Source organism: Limanda limanda, chromosome 17 (genome assembly GCF_963576545.1).
Source record: "Limanda limanda chromosome 17, fLimLim1.1, whole genome shotgun sequence".
NCBI lineage: Eukaryota > Metazoa > Chordata > Actinopteri > Pleuronectiformes > Pleuronectidae > Limanda > Limanda limanda.
The window spans coordinates 9076091-9098622 of record NC_083652.1 but is presented as its reverse complement, the minus strand read 5'-3'; the positions used below and the strand labels follow the sequence as shown (position 1 = coordinate 9098622).

General features: G+C 42.1%; 1 protein-coding gene across 1 annotated transcript; it reads left to right on the top strand.

Moving 5' to 3' along the window:
• The first annotated feature begins 946 nt into the window (after nt 1-946).
• Nucleotides 947-21735, top strand: aclya (ATP citrate lyase a). The gene is made up of 28 exons (XM_061090494.1): nt 947-1081; nt 4767-4941; nt 6672-6794; nt 8506-8568; nt 8684-8874; nt 11063-11142; nt 12171-12301; nt 13308-13426; nt 14225-14361; nt 14460-14521; nt 14605-14722; nt 14810-14964; nt 15409-15502; nt 16012-16153; nt 16263-16431; nt 16516-16620; nt 16715-16911; nt 16986-17067; nt 17167-17277; nt 17362-17489; nt 17597-17690; nt 18246-18400; nt 18488-18638; nt 18722-18865; nt 19085-19198; nt 19293-19375; nt 19951-20027; nt 20115-21735. Exons 2-28 carry the CDS (start codon nt 4783-4785, stop codon nt 20207-20209), a joined length of 3279 nt encoding a protein of 1092 aa, XP_060946477.1. The 5' UTR covers nt 947-1081; nt 4767-4782; the 3' UTR covers nt 20210-21735.
• Nucleotides 21736-22532: the final 797 nt, after the last annotated feature.

Sequence of the window (22532 nt, the reverse complement as noted above, 5' to 3'; positions counted from 1 at the left end):
GCAAGATCAACTCATTCTACCATTGGCTGCTGAGGAGATAAAGAACTACGTCAGCCAATCAGGAAAGGCGGGTAGATGCCCTGTTGTCTCCCTTAGTGGTGCGTGTGAGGGAGCTGCTGAAGAAACCTGTGGTGCCTTCAGGTGCTCCAGGAAACGTTTTTTTTTTTCGATTTGGACCACTTCTCTGACATGGAATTGTTGGGAAATTAGAGTGATTTTAAATCGGGGTGGGGAGAATAATACAATTCTGACATATTCTGTTTCAGTATTCACATTATGTAATTATGTAAAATAGTAACACCACAAAAAATGCAAAAATCGAATTCAATCTTAAGATTTCCTACCTAGACAGCATATGCATGTAGGCCACAACAAGACATTGCCAAAATGAGAGTGAGCTTGAAGTGGTCCACTTGTAAAATAGCAAATGTGGCCAAAATAACCCAAAAGGAATGTGAGCCCTTTATTTTTGCCAAAGAGGTGGTGCTCTTGAAAGTGGCCTAAAGTGGCCCATGTGGTAATTGGTAAATATGGTCCAACTTTGGGCCCTTTGGCTGACTTGCAGTATTGCTATGGCTTACTCTTGGCCCAGATATTGAGCAAACAGGAGCAGACCGCCCAAGTGCCATCATTCTATGTGTGGGCATGTGGGCCTGATGACAGTGCGAGCCCAATCTGGGACAAAACTATTGTGCAATGTGGTCTATGGTGCGACTACATAAAACAAATATCCACAGATTTATAGACTTCTAAAATCGTGTAAATCTGATGTCAAAACCCCAAACCAAAAGACAAACAAATGGTTTTCCAGCGCACAAGAGCTATTAATTCCCAGCAGTCCGTAAAGGCAGCAATACAGCATGGTGTGAAATGAGCCAATCGGAGGCCAGGAAACATCAGCCAACCTATCGTCTGATGGGCGATGGAGACAAAACTCCCAGGAAGCTGCAGCCTCCGGCAGCACCGGTCTCCTCCACAGTCAGGCGGCCACAGACACGCAGCTGCACCGCCGAGAGAACTCCCTCAACCGGCCTCAAAACACACACATCCACCGCTGTCAGAAGAGAGAATCCAAAGCAAGGTAAACAAATCACTGCTTCTGAATGAAGTGTCTGTTTTGTATTTGACTTCCTGTAACTCTTGTCTTTTCTCTTGACTCTAAAACGATCAGGAGATACCAAACAAGTTGAGCAGCTCAGACCACGTTGAACCTGAACTCTTGTTACATCATAGTTACCAGGAGGTGTGAATGCTAGTTGTCATTGAGTGGTTATTGTCTCACAATGAGACAGGAGGAGCACTGCTGTCTGACCAGTTTGTAAACGAATGAATGAAAAAGTACAGACTGAGTCCTTCTCTGCAGACTGCAGCAGGTATTGTTGTTTAAATAAATAAATCTGAGTCTTTTTTTTATATAGTTAGATGAAGAAAGTGTTCAAATGTAATTTTTTTGTTTTTCCAGAAAGGGACCGATCATTTTTCCTTTGACGATATCTGGACTTTGCGTGATGGCAGAGTATCGATCTGTGCATTTAGAAGAAAATTACAACTGAAATATGGTATTCAAAGGGCTGGGAATCATAGGGTACCTCGCAATACATGGCTCGAGACTGCACGATGCAACGGTTGTGGGATAATCGACATATTGTAAGACCCTCATATAACGATACATCACGATATCTAACCGAAGAAGAACACTTAATGCTCCTAAAGCGGTAAAGTAGAGACTCTGTGCATTTACTGACAGCAATTTGGTGTTGGTTTGGTTTCACAGACACAAACATAATTCCAATGTAAATTAACCAGAAAACTGGTAAAAGTCCAAACTATACATATGTTTATAAAATCAAAGTAAACATGGTAAACAAGTTATTTGGTGCAAGCATATTCATAATCGCATCTCATGAGTCAGGACAACGATACATTGCCGTATCTATATTTGGTCCTACTCCCAGTTTTTTAACACCTATGTGCTACTTACCCTGTATGGAAGTAATAATGACTTTCATTGTCAGATTAAACCCTTTGAAAAATATATGTGTAAAAATACTGAATGCCATATAACGTCCTGTATTATCCAATTATTACTGAAAAGGAACAAAAACAAAACACTTCAGAAATACACAACAACTACTTTCTTTTAAATAGCTTTTAGAGTGCAGCCACTGTTGGGAAATAAAATTATTTTGTTACTTCAAGCTACTAAAGACTAAATCAATCGAGGATTAAATAACAATTCATAAAAAAAACTGTCTGTTTATAATTGTGTCATGCTTCTTAAGTGCTTTATGAAATTGCCTATACTGTAATTGCCCACACTGGTGAGACACCTGGAAACTGAAGTCTTGCATGTATGCTACATGTCGCCGTTTTACTTATGGGATATTAGTAAGTCAAATATTGCCATATTGCTGACATTTAGTGAGCCCTGGCTGAAGCTGCTATAGGATATCACTTATTCCTCGCCGCTCTGAAACCGGTACTTACCAGTGACAGTACACCACAGCTGCTTTTTTAGAGCGTCAAGAAGAAAACTGCATTTTTACTTGCATAAAAATAATATACTAGATTTGCGTATCTATGTACCGACCCAGACCTATTTTTTTCTGCTGTGTCTGAGGTATTTTTCCGATGATGTACTGGAACATCCATAATCTCGCCGTCATCTCCTGTTGTATGTGTTTTCTTGAATGTGACTGTGCATCATCTGAACCGGTGTGATTATCGCTGTTTGTGGATATTTAACACCTGACAGCTAAGATTGTGCAGAGCAAGTGGTTGATACATGGGCCGAGGATGGGCTCTGGATGAACCACGTAGGCCTGGTCTGGAACTAGCGCTGTGATGACTCAGGGACAACGATGATCAATAGTGAGAAAGGTCCATGACACTCCCATTAATCCATTTAAGCAATTGGCTGCCAGGGGTGCAGCGTAGAGAGGAGGGAGGGGAGTGCAGTTAGAGGCGACACCAGGGCTCTCAGCCTAATGAAAGGAACAGTCAGAGCAGGTGCTTCATCCCTGCAAGGTTACACACTGCTCCGTGGTTGTCAGGTTTTGAGAGGCGGTAATTAGGGAAGGCCTTGGTGTATAAAAGCCTTAATGGGCCATGTTTCTCTACTGGTCTCCATTTGATTAGAGATGGTAACATAGAGACGACATGTTGGAGAAGTATTAACCAACATACTCTTTGGGCATCCTGTCCTACAGTCTCTCCAATTATTCTATGTGCTTGGTCGAGTGTGTGCAATAGTGAGTGACGCATTAAATCGTTCATATTTGTGAGTATTGAGAAATGCCCAGATTCACTTTGATTGCTTTTTTATTCCAAAAACATAAAGATATTCACTGAACTAACACGCTAGGCAACAAATCCTCCCAAATGAAAACAGGAGATTAGGTCATGTTTGGCATTTTTGCTTGGAAAAATTATTGTAACCATTAATTGACCATCAACAGGCTTGATTTAGTCAATCAACTGAACATTAAGGTTTTAAAAAAGACATTTAATGATTCTTTTTTTAATTAGCACGTAAAAAAAAAGGGGTTGAGTTAAAATGTTTACCAATCATGGCAAAGGATAGCAACATGAGCATGTATAAATGATGAGACAGTTGGAAATAGAATTTGTAGAAAACAAAAAAGGCAACCACAGATAAAGTAAAAAAATAATTGCCATGAACAGAATCATTAGACAGACTCAAGATGAAGTTAAGGAAATATTAAAAAGGTCTCACTTTAAATAAGATTGAAAATGGCGAGACATCATGTGACCCCACACACCAGTGACAGGTCCGTGTGTCCTGTGTTGATCCGTGTGTGTTGAGCATGACATCACCAGGTAAACCAAAGAATAAAGGTCATAGCCCCGCCCTGTAGCAGTAAAATAAACAGATGCCGTGACAGGTTATTGAGTTTATTGCTTTCTCTCACGTTCTGCCACTCAAATAAAAGAAATCCATGCACCAAACATAAACAATTTCTTATCACCTGATGTGTCTAGATCCAGTCTATGGCCTGGGCTGATTTCCAGCTCTGATGATGTAATGATAGTCGGTTACGTCAGATAAAGCTGAGGCTGAAGTCCAGCTGTGCACAGACTGTGATGCAGCTCCAGCAAGAGTCTGATTGTTTCAGGGTGCAACAAGAGCCCATTACCACATAAAAATAAAAACCTGAGGCCAATCATGTTGGATTTAGCTTCACAGGCTTTCTGGTCTATCACTGCAGGTGTGACAGAAGCCTGAAAATGCAGTTTGTATGTGATCTGGTTTTCTAGCCTCTATCTCTCAATTCTGTGCAGTAACATTTCATCATGTTACCGTTCCTTTTCTCCAGTTTTTTTTTTTATATCTCATGGGAATACAAATTGCAGAGCTGTCTCTCAAGCACGAAGTTACTCGACCATTACTTGACATTTCTGACAGAAGTCATGTTTTTGCCCCGGCCTGTTTTTTGGATTGTTTGTTTATCAGCAGGTTGCGCAAAAACTACTGAATGGATTTCCAGATGGGGAATGGGCAAAGAAACAGCCTGTCAAATTTTGTGTGTGTCTTTTGGACACCTTCATCAATTTCCCAGGGAATAATTAACAGATCTTGATGAAAGAATCTGATATATTTAGGGGAGTGATATCTACGAATGTGTGAAATGAATGCTTGTCGTTTTAAACTCCTGTGCATATGGCCCATCCATCCACACTGATCTCTACAGTATATTAATCCATCTCATCTTTCTCTCTGCCTCTCTTTCCTCCTCCCGGACCAGTCTAGACAAATTAATCATGTCAGCCAAAGCCATCTCCGAGCAGACAGGGAAAGAGTTCCTGTACAAGCACATCTGCACATCGGCGACTGTCCAGAACAGATTCCGCTACGCCCAAGTGACGCCCGAGACCGACTTTGCCCGACTGGTGCTTGACCACCCATGGCTGCTCACAGAGGTAAGACCATAGAATCAGTCGTGATGGTGGAAAAGTGTGTTCACGACTAAATAAAATGTTCTTTACCTGCGCGGGCAGTTAGTGGGCTGTAACAAAATTACATCCCACTAAGGCCACTAAGGCACAGTCTCCTTGTGGATAATGATCCACTCTCATAGAGACATTTACTTAGGCTGGCAGCAGAGCGGTCTCTTGATGCTTGTTAGCCGAGCACACAGACAGCAACGTGACCCAGCAGGAATAACTTGCAAGAGAACAAAGAGGAAAATTTGGAGAAATTCTCACTTTAGTAAAATTCACTCATGGAAATCAGCAGAGGTAGGGATTTTAATGCAAACACTAGAGGCATAGGGTGGTGTTCTGGTTCTTGGTCTCAACCTTGTGCTGCTCTTCATAGCGAAGTTGTAGCAGATAGGCGGGGGTGTAATAGAAGCTAATTGAATCACTCTGTGACTCATCTTTCAAGGTACAATGCTATTTTCCCCCTCCGTCTCTAGAAGGTTTTTTTTTTATCTGGAAGGTCCGGGAGGATGCGGCGGGCAGATACACGGAGATATGCGCTCCCATTGAATTGATTGGGAAATTGCATTAACTTTCACCCTCGGCCCTCTGTTCCATCGCTCACTGGCGAGCACCCAGATACTAATGGCTCCGCTGTCATAAGTCATTCTGTTTATCTGGCTTGCAAGTGAGGGGATGCAGGGCTTCGCTGGTGGTGGTTGGATGAGTCCATTTTGCATTTGTGTCGGATGGAGGAATGACGTGTGTGAGAGATTCCTCCTTCAATAAATGCGCAGCTCAGCTTTCAGGTGATAGATATTATTTGACAGCCTGGGATTTTAATGATGAGACCAGATATTTGAGTGGTAACATGACTAATGAGAAAATATCCTGCAGTGAATCAAGATGACAAGAATGAACATGCATCGACACGCAAGCTTTATGTTTCAGTGCAATTTTTCAAGTGCAGTTAATGGAACACATGAATAATTCCTGATCAGTGACTGAATTTGAAGCATTTGCCTTAATCTAAAATCCATTAATTCATGTTTATTCAATCTTGGGCTGCAACTGATGCCTATTAAATTATTGTTAAATCTGCCAGTTATTTTTTAGATTAATTTCTGAATTGGCTGCTTCAATATGTTTTTTACAAATATTGGAAAATGGCTAATCCCAACAAGAACAAGTAAAAGAAACCAAACCCCCGAAATTAGCATAGATAGTTTTCAAAAAGCATCTTTCCGGGACTACTTAAATCTAGAGTCAACTAACTAAGAGCAATGGATGGTCTATTTGAAATGTCTTCAGAATGATTCCTTGGCGTTAGTGAGAGGTCTGTTAAGCAACTGACACAATCTTCAGACCCACAACTTTTTCAACAGCTCAGATCTTTGCTGCAACGAAACAAATGTTGTGCTTTTACTTTGTAGACACTAGATTAGGGGGTAGATATAACCCCCCCAAAAAAACTTAAACAGCCGGTGACAATTTAATGAATTATTGTTTGACTGCCATGTACTGTGCCATGATTATTTCTTTCATCAAATTAATATTCTGTCGTGATGTAAATTTCGCAGAGAAGCCTCAGAAATCATCTGCTAAAATCCTGTCCTTTTTTATATATTTATTTCAGTCAACAAATCCTTTTGATGCTTTTAGGCATAACTGGTGATATCTGTTGGTCTTGTTGACATGCAGCATGTGTTTTTGTCTTTTTTGTCCACCAGAGGTTGGTGGTGAAGCCGGACCAGCTGATCAAGAGACGAGGAAAGCTGGGTCTGGTCGGCGTCAACCTGGACCTGGATGGCGTCAGAGAGTGGCTGAAGTCCCGCCTAATGAGGGAGACAACCGTACGTCACCCACCCACCCCCTCCTCTCTCTGCTGTTTCTCAGCCTATTACCCCCACCGACCCCTCTATTCGAGGGTGTGCACTTTGCTGAGCAGTCCTCCGATCAATATTTTCCAGTCCTTTATTCAGACCCTCCTCCCGTTGCCCTCTCCTTCACCCTCCCTCTCACATTTTACATTGTTGCGTTCCTGTGTGTGTTTGTTTTGCCCCATACCTAGATTGCTTAAGGGTTTAGTGGTAGTCTGCTGGTTGTAAATCAGTCCGGTCAGCTGAAGCAAGTGCTACAAGTGAATAAACAGTCGCTCCGTCTCTGCAGTCAGCATAACCACCACACACAAGATTCATCGCTGAGCCACAGAGACGCCGCCTCGCCTCATAAACCAAGACATAAGTTCTGGAGTAACAGGGACGGTTCATACTGTGTTTGGGTGTGTGTGTTGCGCCACTGTGATGGCAGGGATGCATCTCCTCCCAGATGAAACTGTCAGCAGCGGCTGGTGGCAGTAAATAAGAATAAATGAAGTCAGAGCTCTGTTGCAGACGGTGTCTCAGCTCAACTGGTTATCTTATCTTTGTTGTCCTCCAGAGAAAAATAGGCATTTAGTAGAGTTGAAGAATCTACACAGGTAAATTATCATTAAAATTGAAACACAGTTTTACACATTGATATGCTCCACCTGATCAATTATAACCTTTAATCAGCCAGCATAGTTAGTTCAAAACGTTGATTGCTAATTAGCAAACGTTAGTATGCTTACATGCTCAGATGTTAAAAATGGTAAATGTCATACTTACTGAATATCAACATGTTTGATTGTTATATTTGAGCACATTAAGATGGCGTTAGTATTCGGATTTAGCTTGAAGCACGACTAGCTGGACCTAAGAGCAGCCTTACAGGGTTGCTAGCATTGCTCCTAAATCTCTTTCGCTATCCCTTAGGGCTGCGTTAAAGAAAACTTCCTTTCGGCTAATATGTGTACAAAAAATGTATCCTAATAAAAGAGCAGCAATTTTTTACTTTAAACCCATCCTTTCACTTATATTATCATTTTTGGTTGCTGCAGTTAGCCACATTGCTTCAGTTCATAATTTGTGTAATCATGTTAACACAAGGTTAAACTGAATCTTATGCACACAAATTGTTTTCACGATTCTGTTTCTCTGAGAGAGGCAGTAACAGAGCTGTCTGTTCATTTATGTAAGTAGGTCTGAGGGTCCCCTGTGCCCTTTTCAATCAGATGGCCTTTCTGTTGTGTCCATCCATCATCAACCTGCTTTCTATTTCCACTCTTCAAAATGGCAACTCCTTCTCGCACCCTATTATAATTTTTTTTCTGTTTTCCCCGGCTGGCTGCACTCAGCCAGTCCCTGGTTACTGTTTGCTTCTTGGCCTTTTAACAAAGAATCAGTGACAGCTTTGCCAAATGAGCTGTGCCTCCGTTAGTGAGACTTTGATTCATGAGTACCCACATTTTCTTTTCTTTTCCATCCTAACGTGTATGTAATGTATTCACTGGTGCCAAGGGCTGGCCGTGTGTTTGGTAACAGTCCAGCAACAGAATTATGTCTGAAAATAAGGAATGAATTTGTAAATATGGAATCGTCCACTATTTACAGACCCCAGAGCAGCTGTAGTGTCCTAATCTAAAAGTGTTTTAAAATGCCCTTTTTTCCTTATTAAAGAAATGATTTTGCTTATGATCCTCAGGTTGGAAAAGCCAAAGGAATTCTCAAGAACTTCCTCATCGAGCCATTTGTCGCCCACAAGCAGGTAAAGCATTCATTAAACGTGTTATATTTGATTTATTCATACAACTAATTAATACGAGTAGTTGTGATTAATTAAATTACTAATTGACAATCTTGGCTAAATGTCCATTGTTCAGGAGGAAGAGTTCTACGTGTGCATCTACGCCACCCGAGAGGGCGACTACGTGCTGTTTCACCACGAGGGAGGGGTGGACGTAGGAGACGTTGACGCCAAGGCAAGGAAGCTGCTAATTGGTGTGGACGAAAAGATCAGCGAAGACTCTGTGACGAAGGGGCTTCTGACCCACGTACCCAACGACAAGAGAAAGTGAGTTGGACACTAGAAGGAATGGAATGGGGAATTCTGTCAATTATGGAAACTAGTGAAATACAAGATTCTGCCTGAGATTCGTTTATTCTCAACTGGCAATTTTGTTGCATCCATGATGTGATATCGTAGGGATAGACCATATCAAAATAAAGACAAAGAGCCTTATACCAACCAAGAGCTTTGTGATAACCTGCCCAGCTTATATACAACAATATATATTTGTCTTATGTTGCCAAAATCAGCATTTTATTTTCAAATTAGATGAGAATACATGATTTGCTTCAAACTGATTTTCAAAGAACATAATAAACGTATTTATTTTGAAGGAGTAACTGAGTAAAAGCTAAACAATGTATGCTTAGGAAAAAAAAGGGAATTTCCGGTTCCACTACAGCCTTTCTGCAGCACAGATGTGGGTTTAAATCTAAACTAAAAATATATTTGCTTTCCTACTCGCAACCTATTGCTCAGCATTAATAACCTACTTAAAAAGGCAAAAATAAAACTCTGCACGATCCATGACGTTGTTAAACTCTTGACCAAAGATAGAAAACTAAGGGCGTGACTCAACTGACGTAAGGGAGAGAGCACTTTGATATTGGCAGTAAACGTGGGGGGGGGGGCTGTGAGAGATGGGTGGAGGGGTTTCCATTACACAAATGACAAATTCCCTCCTCTGCGTCGCCTGTCTTCGATCAGCCTCCACCCCCATCCTTTTTTTACACTACAGCTGCATTCAGAGCAGTACGATACAGTGGTTCCCCCACTGGAACCCCCCCCTGCCCCTCCTACCCCACTCCTATCAATCTCTCCTGTGACGGCCGACTCTGGCCGGACTCGCTGTCTTGGCTGACATTGAAGAATCCGCCCCAGGACTCGCTCTGCCAACCACCATCTCACCCCCTCACCTCACCCCCTTACACTCTCTCTCCTCATCCTCCCCTCAGACTGAAAACAAGAGCATCACTCTGCGTTCCCCCCGCCCCCCCGCTGTCCCGTCAGAATCAGACAGGGGAAGCTGAGTCACTCTGGGTCTGGGTCACAGCTTTCTCCCAGGGGCAAGTCTGAGTCCTGACAACCGGCCGACGTGCTTACAAAAGGCTCCCGGCTGCCTCAATAATTGACAGAGGAGAGCAAAAATTCTGCCGCCCTCCTCCACCTCCACCACCACCTCCCCCTCCTCTTGCAGTAACCCCCCCCACACACACACACACACACACACTCCTCACAGCTCTGTTTTGACAGTTGAAGGAGGAAACAAATTAGATTTCCCCTCCTCTTACATCAGCTAATCTACAGGTACACTGTTTCCTGTCCAGCCCAGCTTCAACAATCCCTCAATGATATTGCCTGTTATTTGTCATGGTTTGAATAATGTGGAAAATACAATGGCCACAATGTACAGGTGCCCGCTCAGCAGCACAGGGACATTCTATTGCATAAGCCATTCACAAAACAGCACATCTGACATGTTCTGTCACATATATATATAATATTCAATACAAATATATTAGAAATAGTGTGACATTTAAATACATATGACTTGAACTTTGTTTTTAGATTAAATATATGTTAAACATTTAAAACATGAATTTCAAATGTTGAAATATATCAATACATTTTTGGGGGGAATTAAGTCCAAACCAAACATAAAAAACGATGCAAATATCAAAAATACTGGTTCTTATTCTTAGGATAATTAAAAGGGTTATTGTTAATTAATTTTTCCTTTTGTATGCTCTTTGACTTATTCTGATTAGATATACGACTTAGGGCTGAAACAATTTTCATTTATATAATCTTCAATAATTTAAAGTCAGATAATTGTGAAAAATACAAGAATCTCCGTTTTGATGTCTTCAAATTGCTTGTTTTGTCTGATGAACAGTTCAATTACCATAAATATCAAAATTACAATCATATTAAAAGAGAAAGATGCAGAAGATACTCACATTTAAGATGGTTGTACAAGTTCATGCTTCTGTTTTGTTTGAGAAGTTCCTCATTAGACGATTATCAATGTTTAAGTTTGGTTTTCTGTTGATTGAATCATTTTTGTTGCGCAAATGAGATTATAACATTTGAAAACTCAATACAAGTAGCCAGACATCCTCAAAAAACACTAATGCTGCAGCAGAAGATCCTAAAAATCATGTTTCATGCGCTGAATGTGGTCTCCCTGCAGGGTCCTGGCCAGTTTCATCGTTGGACTCTTCAACCTGTATGAAGACCTGTTCTTCACGTACCTGGAGATCAACCCATTGGGTAAGTGTTTTATTATTTTTTACTAAAATCCCCAGTAACATGAAAAGCCATGTCTTCAGAAGCAATTGGGATTTATTCCAACACAGATTCATAAATGTCTCATCTGATTATGGAATTGAAAGGGATCATAATAAGAAAACATCATTGCAATATAAAAAAAAACATCATCTTGATGTTGATTCTGCAACATTTGAACACTGAGGGAGGATATGAGTGAATAATTCATGCACTTGCTGTTTGATGAAGGCAGCGTATGTTTATAATGGAGTAATTGGGCACCAGTACATGCCCCCTGGCAGCTGGTGCTGAGGATGTGTTTGGGGACGCTGAGACTAGCTCGCCATGCTTTGATGTCGCACCACCTCCGCCCCATCTTCACTTCCTTTCCACCTCCTGCATAGACAGCAGGAAGGTTGTGGGTCACTTGTACCAGATCACAGTCCTCTCCTGTCGTGCCTTGTCCTATTTAAAGCTCAGACCCTGTGCTGACATCAGCTGCTTTTCAGACACGCACTGAACTCTGGATATTCTCCTGAAATTATCCAGAGAGGCTGTATATGAGAAGGCAAACCTCAGAGGCAGAGTTTTTCCTGCAAGCCCCCTGGTAAACACTCAGAGAAAAACCCAGTGAGCCCAAATGGGAAAACAACAGGATATTGTCTGGAGAATTCACAACGAGCGAGAGGGGGCAATGACATTTGTAACATGTGACAGACACAAAACTGAAAAAAAGAAAACAACATAAATCAGGTTGAAAAAAATTTCAGAAGACACTGAAAAAGATGTCAACTTGGGGAGAAGAGATTTAAAAGCTGATCACTCCAGAGGTTTTCCCTGTTGTAGGTAACTCATGGGACTTGGACAATCTCCTGCTGTATTCTTCATATGGGAAAGGCAAAGTCTTGATAATACCCGGACCAACGTATTCAGAGTTTGTGTCTGAAAATGGCGATAGTGAATCTCATTATGAGAGTGTTTTTTTATTACTTTGCGCAGCTATAGACGCTAACATGTCTTCTCCTCCTCAGTGGTCACAAAAGATGGTGTGTACGTGCTGGACATGGCGGCCAAGATTGATGCCACAGCCGACTACATCTGCAAGGCCAAGTGGGGCAATGTGGAGTTCCCTCCACCTTTCGGCAGGGAGGCCTATCCTGAGGTGAGGGACGACTGGAGACAAACCTCCAGCAGTGCATCAAATTTCAATCTATCAGCATCAAAGAGCTGGTGTGGATGCAAAATGACCAATATTAGAAGTAACTTAAAATTATTTTCATCATTTAGAATTTGATTCTTATGAGATTCACAGTAAAAGAATGTTGATTTTTGTAATTTAACCTCCCTTAGATAAAAGAGATAAGCTATGACCAAGGCTCTCTGTTCAGCTCCTCACTGAGATTTAAATTGAGATAATTCAGTTGAGTTCATGCATGTGTCATTCTGTAAAGTGGATTTCATAAAAATTCCCATCCACTCCTGCTCAGTAGCAGCCTGCTCTGTCCTCGCTGCCACATGTTGACTTAGTGAGGAAAGGCTGTGTGAAAACACAGGTGCTGTTATGACTCATAGACGTGTGTTAGAGACTTGTACATATTAATGCCGCCTCTTATATTTTTACAGTTCTGTGGTTATTTAGAAACAAAGGTACCTATAGAGTAAATTAAATTAAAAACCCTTGCTATTTAATGTTGAATCACCTGCATCACAATAACGGGTCAATAATGTGGATGCAAATAAAGAGGTGTGTAAAATGTTGTGTATACAGGAAATCCTTTTCAATTCCTGCCTGACGTGTAGGAGCTTGGTTGAGAGACGGTGTGTCTGTGCAGCAGACGGGCTGCTCTAATTGGTTCGCTGTGAGTCGACAGTGGAGATGGGGAACTGCGAGTGTCTTTGATTGGGAGCTTTTTTTTTTTTTACCATCAGCCACCAGCTGTGGCCCTGGCTGTCACAAACAGCCACTGATGTACAACAACACATCCTCCATCGCTGTTAATATCTATTCAGTATTTCCAGTCACTGGCTCTGTAACGTTGGCACGAGCACAGGCGATGAATTGAAGTGGTGCTCATGAAGGCCCTGCTCTGATTGACCTCCCAGCTTCTCAGACGTCATGTAACCCTTCTCTCTCCTCTCCACTGACCTTTTCTCTTTGACTTTTGCAGGAGGCCTACATCGCCGACCTGGATGCCAAGAGCGGTGCCAGCCTCAAACTCACCCTGCTCAACCCCCGGGGCAGGATCTGGACCATGGTGGCAGGAGGAGGTGCCTCAGTGGTGTACAGGTACTCCTTTCCCATTTCCCCCGATTCTGTCCCCAGTGCATCACATCTGTTGCCACGAATGTGCTGAAAACTGAGGGACTCTCATTTGCCGACGTACACCCGAACACATGACCTAAAGCCACACGTCTCTGTTTCCTTATGTCTTTGATCAAATGTGACCCAGCCGCTTTTAGGCATAGTGCCATTAGTGTTTACATTTGGTCGCAGCCACTTTCAGAGCGTTTGTTTTTCACCCAAAAGGGGGTGTGGTCCTTCTGGCAATATGAAAGTGGCGCATGCCTGCTGCTCCCATCTATCCTGAATAAATAAGACACCGGTAATCATGTATCAGTAATTTCAATGTGGTTGTTTTTGTTTCTTAAGTCGTCCCCTGACTTTATCCTCATTATATTGATTACACTACGCATAATTGGGTTTTGCATTAGGGGATGATACCAGCAGTGCTGTTGTGAGACTGATGGTACAGCAGCTCAGACTCTGCCCGTTCAGCTGAAAGCTCAAATGGATTCAGAGATGCTGCTGAGAGTCTGGAGGGTTGAGCTCAGCCGTCTGTTGTGTGTGTAGAGCGTGACATGCAGACACATCAGCCACGACTAATTATTCCCTCCGTGCAATTCAAGTTGTTGTGTCAGTTTACAGTGCAGTTATAAATCAAAATAAATGGAAAAAGTGCACTCTAAGTTTGATCTTTTTTCAGTCTATCGTTGGTGCTGGAAAGACTGTCCCAGCCGAGCAGATAGAACAGCGTGGTATTGGCTTATTCTTCTGTATGTGTGACCAATGTAAACTTCTCTGTAGTGACACAATCTGTGACCTGGGTGGCGTCGACGAGCTGGCCAATTACGGAGAGTATTCAGGAGCACCCAGCGAACAGCAGACCTACGACTACGCCAAAACCATCCTGTCGCTGATGACCAGAGAGAAGCACCCTGATGGTGGGGAAACTGCTGTGTCAGATTTTATTCTGTATAATGAAAGTAGAAAGGTTTTTTACACCCTTTTAATAACATTACAATGCATTGATATTTTCCAGGAAAGGTTTTAATCATTGGAGGAAGCATTGCAAACTTCACAAATGTTGCAGCAACATTTAAGGTACAGTATTGTATGATTGTTCTTGCTTTATTTTACTGTGTCCATGTCAAGTTAATAACAGTGTATGTCCTTGGCTGTTCCAGGGGATTGTTAGAGCCATCAGGGACTATCAGGTGCCTCTAAAGGAGCATGAGGTCACCATTTTTGTCCGTCGTGGAGGCCCCAACTACCAGGAAGGTCTCAGAGTGATGGGAGAAGTTGGTATGTTATGCACTAGATTCTTCAAATCTCAATGCAGTATGTCTTAAAGAGTTTTAAACCTAATTCTCTGCTGCCCCCTCTCCTCAGGCAAGACCACTGGGATCCCCATTCATGTCTTTGGCACAGAAACCCACATGACAGCCATTGTTGGCATGGCACTGGGCCACAGGCCAATCCCCAACCAGCCTCCTGTTGCGGTCCACACCGCAAACTTCCTGCTCAACTCCAGCGGCAGCACATCGGTATGGCACTCACTGGCTCCGCGTTCAAAAACAGGCCTTAGTGTTGTCCTGTAGGCTCACTGTGCAGGGATAGTGTGGAGCATTGTGGAGGCAGTGCGCAGAAGACTTGCATGCCTCTCTCTCAGGCATCACTGTCCTTTTAGTGAACCAGATTATCAGAAGCCCAATGGCTCCTGTTGTGTAGGAGCATTGCAGTGCTTTAGTGGTGAGACACAGTTACACACTGCGACAGCCTCTAGGCATCCATTAAGAAAGTGCAATGCGTGGGCTTTCAGCCAGGAGTGCGTGTGCCCTCACATGTGTGCACACCATTGGCTTCAAACCCAGAATTAGAAGCATAGAAGACGAGCTAATGGAATATCATACATGTATAATACAGATGACTGCACAGTATCATAAAATAACATGATCGTCATTGTTTTTGTTCTTTCTTGTCATGTCCAGACTCCAGCATCCAGCAGGACTGCATCTTTCTCAGGAAACAAAAACGGGGTAGAGAGCTCGCCGGCCAAGAAGGCCAAAAGCGGAACTCCTATTGGTTAGAACACACACACACACACACACACACACACACACACACACACACACACACACACACACATAGACACACACATAGACACACACAAACCAAACACTACTGCATTGGGAAATATTTGCACTCTACCCTGAGACTTAGTTTTCTGACATGGGCAGTTTAATCGGTAGAAGCCATGTGATCGTGCTTGGTTGAATTGAGGTATTATAGCTCCCTCTCTGGACAGTAGGAGGACACTGCAATCCATATTTAATAATACTGATATTGATAGTTTTTGACCGCATTCCCACACATACACATCTAATCTCATACATCTTTTAAAGGATAACATGTTTTCCTATTTTGTGGTTGTATTAATTCATAGTAGCAGTATAAAACCAGCTGGAAGCAATGCTATTTATTATTATTTATTATACTCGACCCATACAGAGTCCTGAGCTTTGTGGTGATGACAATTCCTGTCTTCCTCTTGTCGTCAGTATCCGACTGTAACAACTTTCCTTTCCCTGTAGCCAAGGCAGCGACCCTCTTCAGCAAAGAAACCAAGTCCATAGTGTGGGGTATGCAGACCCGGGCAGTGCAAGGCATGCTGGACTTTGACTACGTCTGCTCCAGAAGTGAACCGTCTGTCGCAGCTATGGTCTACCCGTTCACGTAAGCATCTTCTGTCTGTTTCCTTAACCGTAGTGCGCTGGCGATGTAATGGCTTCTGATTGTACCTTCACTCTGCGACTAATCACTTTCTACCTGGCTGTTCTTCCAGTGGAGACCACAAGCAGAAGTTCTATTGGGGCCATAAAGAGATCCTCATCCCTGTGTATAAGAACATGAGTGACGCCATGAAGAAGCAGCCAGATGTGGACGTGCTCATCAGCTTTGCGTCTCTGCGTTCGGCCTTTGACAGCACCATGGAGACCCTGCAGTACCCACAGGTAAATAACATTCTTTACAATCTGGAAGCTAAAAATATTCACACTGGCTTCAAACGATAACCATTTCTTTCCAATTACTTCCAGATTCACACCATTGCCATCATCGCTGAGGGCATCCCCGAAGCCCATACCAGGAAGATCATCAAGGCAGCAGATGAGAAGGGTGTCACAATCATCGGACCAGCAACTGTAAGTCTCGCCTCAGTTTTCACAAGAGTGCTCAAGATTTCTCCTCTGTTTTCTCTCCTCTTAGCAAATCCCTGTTTATTTTTATATTTTTCAGGTTGGTGGAATCAAGCCTGGCTGTTTCAAAATCGGGAACACCGGGGGCATGCTGGATAACATCCTTGCCTCCAAACTCTATCGTCCAGGCAGCGTGGCCTATGTGTCCCGCTCGGGCGGCATGTCCAACGAACTCAACAACATCATCTCCCGTACCACTGATGGCGTTTTTGAAGGCGTGGCGATCGGCGGCGACAGGTACGTGACTTTTCCCTCCAGCAAGTAGGAGCCTGTGAATTTGAATCGGTGTGTAACTCTGGACTCTTCCGCAGATACCCAGGATCTGTGTTTACTGACCATGTGCTTCGCTACCAAGACTCTCCTGGAGTAAAAATGATTGTTGTCCTGGGGGAGGTGAGGAAAGAATCCACAAATGCTGCGGGCTAACGCTTTATACAGTTATTGATTTTTTTCTTTTTTGCTACATCAAGTATCTGATGCTTCCTTCCACAGATCGGAGGCACAGAGGAGTACAAGATCGGCCAGGCTATTCAAGAGGGCAGGATCACAAAGCCAGTAGTCTGCTGGTGTATTGGCACCTGTGCTACCATGTTCACCTCAGAGGTGAGAGGACATAATGAGATTTTAAGGAATACGTGTTGTTTGATGACATATCTGACCCACGCTGCACCTTTCGCTCCCCCACAGGTTCAGTTCGGCCATGCAGGAGCATGTGCAAACCAGGCCTCTGAGACGGCAGTGGCTAAGAACACCGCTCTCAAAGAAGCTGGTGCCTTCGTCCCGAAGAGCTTTGATGAGCTGGGCGAGATAATCAAGTCCGTGCACAGTCATGTTGATTACTTGAGTTCATCATTCTAAGATTAAAATTCCCTAGGACATAATTTTCACATTGTTAAATACCTTTTTTCTTTCATCCATACAGATCTGTTTATGACGACCTTGTTGCCAGAGGAGTTATCCAGCCAGCCGAAGAGATGCCTCCTCCCACTGTGCCAATGGATTACTCCTGGGCACGAGTGAGTATATCAAATAGCACACGTTGTTTTTTGGCTTACTAGCTGACTTTTTTATTGTCAACATTCTTGAAATGCAGAAACACTTGACCAAATCATAGGTGCATTGTCAAATTTGGACACACGTGCTGTGTTCAATATTCATAAACTTTGAATCAACCTTTAGCTCTTTAGAAGCAGCGGCTTGTCAATTATGACAACAGCGCATTCACGACAATGACAACTGATTCTCCAAGTCTGCATATTGAGTCAAGCTTCACTGAACTTTGAGTAAACAGGTGAACAGCTCTTTGTGTAGCAGAGGTTTGCAGGGCCTCTTGGTTCTGTGGACTGATTCTAGTAGCAGGTCTTTACTACAGTTTAATTTTACGGGTTCAGCAAGAGAAGCTGCAACCAGCATCATCCGCCTGGCAGGTTTTCCAAAGGCCACTGCACTAGTCGTTTCAATTCAAAACCTTTGACCAAATTATATTTCTTTGAAAATGCAACACAGCATTAACTATGACTGCATGTAGTAATTTCTTTTTCTTTTCCTCTTCGTGTCTTTTTGCCTTGCAGGAGCTCGGGCTGATCCGTAAGCCCGCCTCCTTCATGACCAGCATCTGTGATGAGAGGGGTCAGGAGCTCATCTACGCGGGCATGCCCATCACTGAGGTCTTCAAGTCAGAAATAGGCCTGGGAGGAACTCTGGGTCTGCTGTGGTTCCAGAGGAGGTCGGCCTCTTAACCTTGCTGTAAACAAATGCTTTAAAAATTCTTGAACCACAAAATCATGTGTTGTTTCCTTCACTTTGTTTGCAGGTTGCCGAGGTACGCCTGCCAGTTCATCGAGATGTGCCTGATGGTGACTGCTGATCACGGCCCCGCTGTCTCTGGTGCTCACAACACTATTGTCTGCGCACGAGCTGGAAAAGATCTGATCTCCAGCCTCACCTCCGGGCTCCTCACCATTGTAAGATCCTGCTCTCGGTGATGCATTTACTGCAAAAATCAAAATTGAATATACATTTATCTTATCCCTTGTTGTCCATTCAGGGTGATCGCTTCGGAGGCGCTCTGGACGCTGCAGCAAAGCAGTTCAGCAAGGCTTTCGACAGCGGCATGCTGCCGATGGAGTTCGTAAACAAGATGAAAAAGGATGGAAAGCTGATCATGGGAATTGGACACAGAGTCAAGTCGGTGAGTGTCACAGCTCCCAAGAATGTGCACATCCTTTGTGGACAGCAGCAGAATTATATATTAACTTTAAGAATTTCTCATTAATTCTCTATCAATCAAGAAGCTTTTAGGCCAGAACCAAGTCAAGCATGAGAACTAGAGAAATAAAGTAATTTAAGTGTTATTTAAAAATGCAGGTTATATTTCTTAACAATCAAAAGGGATTGTGCGTTTCCTCAGATTAACAATCCAGACATGAGAGTCCAGATCTTGAAGGACTTTGTGAAGTTGAACTTCCCCTCCACCCAGCTGCTGGACTACGCTCTAGATGTAGAGAAGATCACCACATCCAAGGTAAGGTTCATTATTTCATCATCTCGCTAGAATAATTATTTATACGCCGTCTTTTAAATAACATGATGCTCATTTGTCTGCTTTGGGGAATTAGAAACCCAACCTGATCTTGAATGTGGACGGCTTCATCGGTGTGGCCTTTGTGGACCTGCTCAGGACATGTGGTGGTTTTACAAGGTGAGCTAATATATACTGGAAGGAGTATTTGTACAATTGCAGAATTAACGGTTTAGAAGGAATTCTCAGATTAATAGGAGTCATTGGAAAGAAGTAATCAGTCAGTCATCGAACCACTTCACCAATATGGATAAAATAACGATGAAATAAATAATGAGTTACGCAGTCGTCTTTTAAAGATATAATATGCAGCAATTCTTCCATCACAATTTCTACAAAAAACTAGACCTATTTTTTTTATATTCTGTTGACTTTTGTACTTGCATTATCCAAAATGTTTCCAACAATGTTTGAAACCAGAGGAAACCACCAATTTCATTCAATGTAACAGGATATTTCATTTTTGTTTGTGTCAATCACTTGTAATGGAACACGATTATTCATTGCTGTTTACTGCCAAACGTGATTAGAACTTTAATACATACACTTTAGTTGCGTCAATGGCATGATCTCTGCTTCATAACATAATCAAATTAGTTATGTTGGTATTTGATTGAGAGACCCCTAATGGCTGAAGTTACTTATTGTTAGTTTAAATGTAACCCTTTTCCTTGTTGTCCTTTCTGTCTCCACAGAGATGAAGCTGATGAGTTTGTGGAGATTGGCGCCCTGAACGGCATCTTTGTCCTGGGACGCAGCATGGGATTCATTGGTGAGTCATTCCTCTGTACAGACATACTATTCTGCTCATTTTTACTTTATATTGGTCAAACATTCCTTCTGTTTTCTGTCTCCTCAGGACACTACCTGGACCAGAAGAGGCTGAAGCAGGGTCTGTACCGCCATCCCTGGGATGACATCTCCTATGTGCTGCCTGAACACATGTCCATGTAACTGGAGGGACAAATCCAGCCCCCTGTCCGCAGTGTCCCCTAACCCCAGCTTATTAATCCTTCTTCCCATACTGTGATCCATCATCAGTGGCGTAACATAGGGAACACTTTCCTATTAATGTAGTTGCATAAAAACAAGTACTGAAAATAAGAAATTTTATGTTTTTAGTTTTGTAATCCAGTTTGTGCTGCAGTTCTGTGAAAAAACGTAAAAAGCCGCTGAACTGTGAAGCTCCAGTGAAGCAGAGTCGGGGTCTCTGATTTTGTGTTTGGGAGAATTGATTGAATGAATCAGGTCAGAGAGTTACAGTGGATTATTTAAGTGTTGACCACCACCACTTGCTCTCATGGCTACAACACTAAAGTACTGATGTTTACCCCCCGAATATTATATCGTTGTATTAACCCAGCATGTGTGTCTCCATCTCTGTGCAGCTCTATTGATTGTGCCATTTAAAAACCACGAGCTCGCTTAAGAGGATGAACATGTAGTAGTGCAATAATGCCTTTTAAAAAAGAGAACACACTGTAGATCAGAGCTTTATTTATATATAGATTTATCTATATCTAACAGGTACAGGAATGTTTCAGTTTTGATGATCTTGTTTATTGAGCAGTCTGCTTATTGTGGCGAATGGGACAATTTTAGGAGTCTGGCAGGTGCTGCCCCCAGGAAATATAGTCTGTATCTCAGCTGGTGTGAAATGTTGGAGTATTTTCTACAAGGTCTTAATGGAAGTCAAGAGGTGTTAATCATAAGAGCGAAAAAATAAATATGTAATTTTTTTTTTTTTTCATTTTCACAGCGAGTCTAATAGTTAAGGCATTTTGCAAGATCCCACAATCTGGTAATGATCTCATTATTCAGGTTATTTTTGTTATTTGTTAAAAATGTACTTGTTCCATTACAAAGTTAATGTCATTATTATATATTTGTGCCAGCACTATTCGACAGCAGTTGATTCTAGTTAAATACCAATATATATTTTCACGATTCATTCAGTAGATTTTCTTTTTTCAGTTAATTTAATTAATCCATCCTGTTGTTTATTTTTGTGATAGAGAAAGATTTCATGCCCAGTGTTAAGCATTGCCCAATCTATTATCTTTGCTTGACACAGACAACATACGGTACAATTGTCCAATTTGTCTCTCTTTCCACATCACTGTGCCTGTTTCCAGTTTTTTTTTAACAATCTGCTCATAATCATCGGAATAAACGTGCAGGACAGAACTCTCTCCTGCAGTCACCTTTTGAAATGAAAGAATATTCTACATTTCCGCCGTGTTTTCTGTAGCTAAAAAGCAAATATGTGGCAGCCATCACCAGTGTCATCTTTTATGTGAATGTTACAAAATTGTAGAAAGGTTCTGCGGACAACCAGAAACCTCAGCTGTGTTGTCAATGTTTTATTGTTTCATTGTGAACTCTGTGTGCCTCGGTACTTATCTGTCGTATGTGGACAACTGTGTAATTGAGTAAAATAAAATGTAACTGATGTAATGTAATAAAACAGGATAATTTAATTCTCGTGTTGTGTCTGTACAGTGTTGTCTTTTGGTAACCTTTTTTTTTTTGATGCAATTTGGAACAGTACATTTGAAAACTGACAAGTGCATGAGCAAATCGTGATGATTTTATAACAAAAAATGCACGTTAGTTTAACATCTGTATACTGAATCATGGGTGTAACTAATACCGGGATAGTTAAAGGTGTGTGCATAACAAGAACAAGCTATTGTGCGTTTTGTCTAGAGTAGACGACACATTTTCAGGTAAAATGAAAATTCAATAGCTGAGTTTTCTCCATGCCGTTGTACAAATCTGGTGGCTGTGTGCATCTGAGTGATTAAAAAAATAACATCTTAAGATAATAATATTAATATATTTATCTTGGGTGGACAATATAGTAACTTGTACCCACAAGATACAACTTGCGCACCAAAGATAAAAAAAAGCATAATCTGTTGGGATCTCAGGGCCTCCGTACATGTAAATGTGTAGCATGTGTACTCATTATTCTTTGTCTTTTTTTCATTTTAACACAAAATAAACAGGGGTCATGATGTTTCAGATCAATTAAATCAATTTTATTTATATACGTAAGAATTTGAAAGAGGTCGATAAAACCCAAACACCATTTAAGGTTGAATGTTTTTTTACTCAAGATCACAAGGAGTTAAAATACCCCCCACAGTAAATAAACACAGCCTCCATATATCTAGGTGTCCGGGCTGTGTGGTGCCTCTGTGACCTCTGGGCCTCCTCACCTGACCCCTGGGCCTCCTCACCCAACACATGAAGCCATGAGGTTCCTCTCTGA